This window comes from Anopheles coustani, chromosome 3, assembly GCF_943734705.1.
Source record: "Anopheles coustani chromosome 3, idAnoCousDA_361_x.2, whole genome shotgun sequence".
In the NCBI taxonomy this organism is placed as follows: Eukaryota; Metazoa; Arthropoda; class Insecta; order Diptera; family Culicidae; genus Anopheles; species Anopheles coustani.
The window spans coordinates 57,877,996-57,886,731 of record NC_071288.1 but is presented as its reverse complement, the minus strand read 5'-3'; the positions used below and the strand labels follow the sequence as shown (position 1 = coordinate 57,886,731).

General features: G+C 46.2%; 1 protein-coding gene across 1 annotated transcript; it reads left to right on the top strand.

Moving 5' to 3' along the window:
* The first annotated feature begins 798 nt into the window (after nucleotides 1-798).
* On the top strand, nucleotides 799-4,181 carry LOC131263539 (uncharacterized). Its single transcript, XM_058265754.1, has 2 exons — nucleotides 799-3,828; nucleotides 4,020-4,181. The coding sequence occupies exons 1-2, from the start codon at nucleotides 799-801 to the stop codon at nucleotides 4,179-4,181; spliced, it is 3,192 nt and encodes a 1,063-aa protein (XP_058121737.1).
* The last annotated feature ends 4,555 nt before the right edge of the window (nucleotides 4,182-8,736 follow it).

Sequence of the window (8,736 nt, the reverse complement as noted above, 5' to 3'; positions counted from 1 at the left end):
GATTTTCCTGCGAACACTATGATTGGGTATGATTTGTATCTGTACGTGCGTAAGTTACTGAAATCATCTGTGGGAATTAAAGTCAAGTATGTTGCCTACATTCTGGCGGATATCATTAGCATAGAAAAAAGGATTAACGAAAAGGATTAATGAAAAGGGAAATAGGAACTAAGTCAAATGAATTATAAGGTAACGCGAATGAACTATATTTGACAGATTAATAAACAGTAGCAAACTGGATCTCAAAGTGTAAGGTTGTAATTGCACAGCACGAAGACCATCCGAAAATTCACACATTTGGTCCTTCGAACCGGATTTTTCGTGTTGAGTGAAAGTTTTACTCAGTAATTGTTTTACGAACAATTATCTCGGTTTACGTCTACGACGTACGCAGTGTCTTACGGACAATTGTTTTCTTCGACGTTCACGACGTCAAGACCGCGAAGCAAGTGTTAGGAGAACATTCGACGAGTTCCTCGTCAATTGTGAACACTGATTTGCACAACGAGTGCAACGCAAAGGATTTGCACAACGAGTGCAACGCAAGGGATTTGCACAACGGGTGCAACGCAAACAACAGTGCAGTGAGAAAGAGTGCACACAATACGAAGTTAGTGAAAGTCGCCTACGCATCTCACCGCATCTCGATAGTGCTGCATCATCTAACCGCCATCACGTTTTGCGCGCCATCAAAGTTTGAGAGAGTTCGCGCGCATTTGATCTTCCAGCGCGTCACCGGTTAACCCTTGGGGGACAGCGAAAAAAGGCCACAGTGAAAACAAAAAACTTTTAAGAGAAATGGAGAAAAAACTCAAAGCGGCTCAGCATAAAAAGAAGGTTGCGTTGGAGAATATCAAATCGCTTGAAAGATTTGTGACCACGTTCTCCAAGGATGAAGTGGGTCAGCTTCCAGGTGCATTGGAGAGGCTTCAGCAGCAAAAGGAGGATTTCTTCGCAGCGATGGCGAAATTAGAAGAACTCGATGATAGCAGTGAAGCGTTGGAATCGTGTATCAGCGATAGGATTGACATGGAGGAGCGTTGCCAACGTTTGAAGGCATTCTTGCGGACGAATCTTCCGAAGGAGACACCAGATTCTTCGATGCTGGCAAACTCAACAATGGCATTTGGACGGCCAACTGCAACCAATCTTCGGCTTCCAAAAATCGAATTGCCTACGTTCGACGGAGACTCTACAAAATGGCTCTCGTTTCGCGACCGTTTTGTATCGATGATCGATGATTCGGCAGAATTGTCATCGATTGCTAAACTGCAGTATCTACTGTCATCTTTAAAGGGCGACGCTGCATTACCCTTCGAGCACACACCGTTAACAAACGAAAACTACGCGGTCACTTGGAAGGCGCTGTTGAAAAGATACGACAATACACGTAGCCTTATTCGTGAGTATTGGCGGAAACTTCATTTTCTTCCGGTGGTAAAATCAGAGAGCGTCGAAGATCTAACTAATTTAGTGGATGAATTCACACGGCATTTGAATGGTTTGGCCAAGCTGAAAGAACCTGTGGAGGCATGGGATACTCCTTTGTCCAACATGCTGCTGATGAAGTTCGACAGCGAGACCATTCTTGCGTGGGAGAAGCATTCCGTCCACTTCGAGCGAGACAAATATCAGGAACTGATGAAATTTGTCGAAGATCGGATCCAGATCCTCAAATCCACTAAAAGTCTTACCATTGTAGAGGATTCGACGATTAAGGTGGCCGGCAACGCACGGCAAAATACCTCACGGAGAGCCATTACAAACACCGCAGCCATTCATAAATCCTCGGGGCAACCACGGTGTTTATTGGAGTGCGCTGAAAATCACTCGCTACGCATGTGTCCAATATTCAACGGCAAGGATGTGCAGCAGCGACGCGACATCGTGGCAAAGAAGCGCTGTTGCTGGAATTGCCTAAGCAATACGCATCTAGCGAAGGACTGCAAGTCGGATCGGTCCTGTCGCACGTGTGGGGAGCGTCATCATTCACTGCTACACATTTCTTCGACGATATCGATGGGAGTGAACTCGGAAGACGAAACGGTGTTCCTTGAGACGGCGGTGCTACATCTCGTCGATGACTACGGAACAAGGCACGAGGCGAGAGCGCTTCTCGATTCCGGATCGATGTCTAACTTCATCTCGGAAGCGTTCGCTCGGAAATTAATGGCCTCTCGGTCTAAGGTCAACGTTTCCATCTCTGGCATCGGTATGGCGTCGCAGTTGGTGAACGGGTCGATTGTGGCAACCGTCCAGTCGAAGATACAACCATTCGCGACTCAAATGGAATTCCTGATCCTGAATAACCCATCGGCGGACATCCCAACGACTCCCACTGACGTGTCTTCCTGGAGGATGCCGGTAGATGCAGTTTTGGCGGATCCATCGTTCTACATCCCAGGCAGAATTGACATCGTCATCGGGGGAGATGCGTTCTGGGAAATTCATTCCGGAAGGAAACGGTCGCTTGGCAAGGGACGTCCGTGGCTGGTCGAGACTCCCTTCGGTTGGGTCGTCGCGGGTAACACTGCCCAAGCTGCAAAGGAGGTTCCACGAATTTGCCATGTGGCTACGTCAAACACCCCACTGGAAGTGATCCTGAACCGGTTCTGGGAATGCGAAACCCTTCCCAACGAAGCAACGTTTTCGGCCGAGGAGGACCTCTGCGAGAAACATTACGTTTCTACGACGACTCGGGACGCTGCGGGAAGGTATGTGGTTAGTTTACCGTTTAACTCGAATGCCAATACAATTTTAGGAGCTTCCAAGGAGATCGCCGATCGCCGGTGGGCGGGAATGGAACGTCGGCTGAATTCCAACCCGCAAATGAAAGAGGCATACATCAAGTTTATGAAGGACTACGAGCGTTTGGGGCACATGAAGAAACTTAGCGAACCCGTTGATGATTCAGTTCCGCATTACTATCTGCCGCATCATGCAGTAGTAAAGGAGACCAGTACGACCACTAAGGTTAGGGTTGTCTTTGATGCATCCTGCAAGACAACTTCCGGGTTTTCACTAAACGACACTTTGCTCATCGGTCCGGTAGTACAGCAAGATCTGCTTTCGATTGTCATGCGTTTTCGGGCTCATGCGATAGCAATTACTGCAGACGTGGAGAAAATGTATCGTCAATTCCTTCATCACGCCCAAGACAAGAATTTTCTTCGCATTCGGTACAGAGAAAATTCCGCAGAACCCATAAGTACCTACGAACTACAAACGGTTACCTACGGCACGGCATCGGCACCATTCTTAGCTACACGAACTCTGAAGCAGATTGCAAACGATCATGGGGAGCAATATCCACGCGCAGTTAGCCCTGTCCTGTACGATTTCTACGTGGATGACCTACTAACCGGTGCTGACGATCAAACAGATGCAATCGAAATAGTGAGCCAAGTTACAGAAATGCTGCAGTCAGCTGGTTTATCGCTAAAAAAGTGGGCATCGAACACACCTGAAGTGCTCTCTCGCATTCCACCAGAAGACGTAGCGATCTTACCAACATACGAATTACGAGACGCGCAATGTGTATCCACTCTCGGGCTTGTATGGGAGCCAGCCCTCGACTTGCTTCGGTTCCGGATCGATCTTCCATCTACAGCACCAATATGGACACGAAGGATAACAATGTCTTACATTGCAAAGATATTTGATCCACTCGGATTGTTGGGACCAGCCATAACAGTAGCCAAGCTATTCATGCAACAGCTTTGGTTGCTAAAGCAAGACGGGAAAGCTTGGGACTGGGACGTTGAGCTGCCATCACAGGTCCAAAAGGAATGGCACAAGTTTTACTCTACATTACATCTTCTTCGGGAAGTACGCATCCCGCGTTACATATCAAGCCGGGAACCCACGAGCATACAACTACACATCTTTGCCGATGCATCCCAACCTGCATTTGGGGCATGCTGCTACCTTCGAACTGTAAATCGAGACGGGATTTCTGTTCAACTCGTGGCAGCCAAATCCAAAATCGTTCCATTAGATAACCCGCATTCTATCGCTAGATTGGAACTATGTGCGGCTCGACTGGCAACACACTTATACCGGAAGGTCAGCCAATCCTTAAACATTACTATACAATCCACGGTATGCTGGACCGATTCCATGACCGTGATACATTGGTTGAATTCCTCACCTCGACGTTGGAAACCATATGTGGCAAATAGGGTGGCTCTCATACAGAAGGAGTCCAGCATTACGTGCTGGAAGCATGTACCGGGCACAGATAATCCTGCAGATGACATCTCGCGTGGTCTTCATGCAGATAAGCTATTGGAATGCGATCGGTGGTTCCATGGCCCGCACTGGTTGTCCTGCAACGAAGAAAGCTGGCCTGTGCACAACCTATCTACAGAGGAGGGAGATTGTGTATCGGAGGAAAGAGCAGTGACGCCACGTGTGGTTGCCGTATCAACGACGGCAGATTTCAGCAACAAACTCTTTGCATCATTCTCGGCATACCATCGCCTTCGCAGATCTATGGCGTTTTGTCTGCGTTTTATTCATTGCCTGACAGGACGCGGCGCATTCAGAACCACGGAAGACGGAAATTCACCGGAACAGCTGTCACTGGTTGAGAGAGTGCCACCATTAACACGGGAAGAACTTCTCCAGGCTGAAATCCAGTTGTGCCGGTTGTCGCAGGAGGATAGCTTTGCAGAGGAACTGCATACCGCAAAGCATGGCAAGGAGATTCCGAAAACGTCGAAGCTGCGGTGGCTATCGCCCTTTGTTGACTCAAAGGGATTACTGCGAGTCGGTGGTCGGCTTCACAATGCGCAGATTCAGGACGCGACCAAACACCCGATTCTGCTCTCCAGTAATCATTCATTGGCCAAGTTATTGACAGTCGCGTATCACTTGAAATTATTGCACGCCGGACCTCAGTTATTATTAGCCACACTACGTCAACGATTTTGGATAATTGGCGGGCGCAGTCTCGCTAAGTCTGTTTACCACCATTGCCAACAATGTTTCAAGGCGAAGCCAACATTGGTGAAGCAAAGCATCGCGGACCTCCCAATTTCACGGGTAACACCTACGAGACCGTTTGCTGTCAGTGGAATTGACTACTGCGGACCAGTATTGCTAAAATCAACGATCCGGAATCGCAGCCCAACGAAGGCGTACATAGCTATATTCGTGTGTTTCGCGACCAGGGCGGTACACATTGAATTAGTGGGTGATCTCACGACGACGTCCTTTCTGGCAGCACTTCGTCGTTTTGTTGCAACAAGAGGGAATATCTCAGAACTTCACTCCGATAATGCAACGACATTCAAGGGCGCCGCGCATGAGCTTCATCGCCTCTATAAGATGCTCAAATGCATTCAACAAGAGCGGGACGAGATTTTCAACTGGTGTGCGAACAACGAAATTAAATGGAAATTCATTCCACCACGTGCTCCGCATTTTGGCGGTCTTTGGGAGGCAGCGGTACGTTCCGTAAAACAACACATTGTTCGCACAGTAGGAAATACGAGCTTAACTTATGAGGGAATGGTAACTCTGTTAGCCCAAGTCGGACAATGTTTGAATTCACGACCGCTAGTGCCATTGTCAAACGAACCCACAGATACAGAGCCACTAACACCAGGGCATTTTCTAGTAGGTTCCAATATGTGTGCATTACCACAGATTGATAGGTCGCAGGAACCATCAAATAGGTTGAAGGATTTTGAGCTAGTACAGAAACATTTACAAGTCATCTGGGCGCGCTGGTATCCGGAGTACCTTCAACAATTACAAGCGCGTGCTAAAAACTGTTCAAATAAGCCTGTAGAGCTAGAAAAGGGACAACTCGTCTTGATCAAAGAAGATAACGTACCTCCAACTATGTGGCCCATGGGGCGAATAACAGCAGTGCATCCAGGGAAGGATAGCATAGTTAGAGTTGCTACAATTCGAACTGCATCAGGGAAGGAAATTGTACGAGCAGCAGCGAGACTCGCTCTCATTCCCAATCCCCAAGGGTAAAACCCATAGGCGTAGGATAAAAAAAAACACTCACGCAACAGTTAAAAAAGGGATACCCTTTTTTGGTGGCCGGAATGTGGGAATTAAAGTCAAGTATGTTGCCTACATTCTGGCGGATATCATTAGCATAGAAAAAAGGATTAACGAAAAGGATTAATGAAAAGGGAAATAGGAACTAAGTCAAATGAATTATAAGGTAACGCGAATGAACTATATTTGACAGATTAATAAACAGTAGCAAACTGGATCTCAAAGTGTAAGGTTGTAATTGCACAGCACGAAGACCATCCGAAAATTCACACACATCATTTGATTGTTCATTGTTTGATGTGGCTAGTAAAAATGTAATTGTTGTGATAAGTGGTTAGCTTTTTAGAGCGAGTTGTCTTATTGATATGAGTCCATTGTCGTAGCGCTATTAGTAGCTGTGTTTTCTATCGTCGTTATGTGTCCTTTAGTGTCGGTTTAATAATTTGTAATCGTTTCTTCTTTGCCAGTTGTCGGCTAGACATAAGGTTCGTTTCTGATCTGCATGTAATGTGTAAATATGCATTTTCATGTCAAAATAAAGGGCACGCAAATAAAAAAAGGAAGACGCAACGTGGAATATTTGTTCATCATCATTTCTAAAAAAAAGTCATGTCGAATGCCTTGTGCAGGCTGTGGGATTACACATAAAATTAAAAAAAAATAATAAAAGTATAAGTACCTTCCCAGTCGGTATACGCAAAACATTGCATAGTCCAACCAGCACCACGAGGAGGTTGTTATAGGGGTTTGCTGGCCAGATGAAAAGAAAAGAAAATTAATGGCCTACCTCCTACTCCTGTAAGCCCTGTACTCCTATCAGCATATCGTAGAAATTTTCTTGTCTGTGTTGCTGCTGCTAATACTTCTAAAATTCTCCTTAATACTGTGCTCCTATCAATTCTACTAAACAAAAATTCTGCCAAATGAGCGTCGACGCGCGGGGTCCTATGAGGATTCTTTGTCTTCAAAAAAAGCTTCAAAATCCCCCACAAACCTTCTATCGTTTGCGTATGAACCGATGGATCCCTAGGGTCCACGAAATTTCCGCTGTGATTGACGGTACGGTGAGTATAACCGACTCTGTCTAAGCGACTGTACCCCCGCCAATGATTTATTTATGCCAATGATCGGTTATTATCGTGGTCCCTCGACGGACGTTGCTGGTGATGCAATCCGTGAGGGATTCCACGTTCCTGCGTTCTACCCTGCGCAAAAAAATCTCCTGGCTACTCCTACACACTCAACCTACCAACCACTGCGTGTATCTTGGGCTAACCATGCCTCTATTATACTTTTTCCTAACAAGTGAAGTCTCATCTACCTCCACTATGCATCCATCTCCTCCTATTAGTGCCTTATCCTCACAAGTCGAAGCTAAAACAAATTCCCTGAGCTGCTTGTTGATCTTTATAGCGAACGCTTTCGAAACCTCTCTTTCCCTAACCTGCTTTACTTGACTGCTATTACCATTCGTAAACTACTATCATAAAATCTAGCAAAGTTACACTACTCCTTGCAACAAACGATCCTAACCTAAAACTCACCCTTCGCCCTTTGCCCTGCGATGTCCGGTAGTCCCATCCACCCAGTGTTGTTGCACGTTTCACCAGGGGCATCTCGGCGTGGCATCCTGGACAAACGTTGTTCCTTCGCAGAGGTGTTTTAGCAATGTGCCGAAAAGGTTAATCTGCTATCGAGTAACACACCCAAGTCTTTAATCGTACTAACCCCACTAACTTGAGTGTTGTCTAGGTAATACGTATGAAGGATCGGGGAACGAGAGCGGCAGAAGGATATAACATTACATTTTTCTGGACAGAGGGTCAGATTGTTCTCTGTACACCATACATTGAAAAGATTGAGATGCCTTTGCAAACTCATGCAATCGCTGGGAGATGATATTGGCATACAAATCTTGATCTTGAGCGTTTAGGGCAAAACCCGTGCTGTTGTGGGACGATGCAATTCCGGGAACTGAATAGTAAGGACGAGTGAACAATCCCTTCAAGCACCTTGGCACATAGAAGGGAGATGCCACGATAATGGGAAACAATTGACGGATTGCCCTTTTTGGGTATGGGAACAAGCCAGCCCGGTATCCATACTGCTGGGAAAGATGACGTATTTAGAGATAAACTGAACAATTTAAGCAGTAAGGGAGCAATGACGGTGCTCCACTTTTTTTGCATAACGGCGGGAATATCAAAGAACCCGAAACAATTCTGGAACTACGTCAACAGTAAGCGGAAAAACTACTCGTTACCTAACGTATTATGTTTGAGAGATACTTATGCTTCTAATACCGCTAGTGTTTGCCGTCTCTTCGCTAAAAAATTCAGTCAATCCTTTGCGGCGGCTAATGTTGGTACTCCACATCTTCAGGAATCTGTATCCAATGTACCTTCAGACGTAGTCGACTTCTCGTTGGCCAACATCGATATATCAGCTGAGACGGTTCGAGCCTCTGTGTTGGCTTTGAAGTCATCTTTCACACCCGGTCCAGATGGTATCCCACCAGTGGTGGTCAAAAAGTGTGTCGATGCCTTATGCAAGCCTATGAGTACAATCTTTAAAATATCAGCACAGCAACGAAAATTTCCCACTCCGTGGAAATCGTCTTGGATGAAACCGATTCACAAAAAAGGAGATAAACACCGCGTAGAGAACTATCGGGGAATCACATCCTTGTGTGCACCAGCAAAGGCTTTTGAGGTT

Coding starts and splice junctions, on each gene's coding strand:
- LOC131263539 (XM_058265754.1), top strand. CDS start 799: ATGGAGAAAAAACTCAAAGCGGCTCAGCATAAAAAGAAGGTTGCGTTG. Junction 3,829..4,019: donor CATTACATCTTCTTCGGGAA/GTACGCATCCCG, acceptor TTCTATCGCTAG/ATTGGAACTATGTGCGGCTC.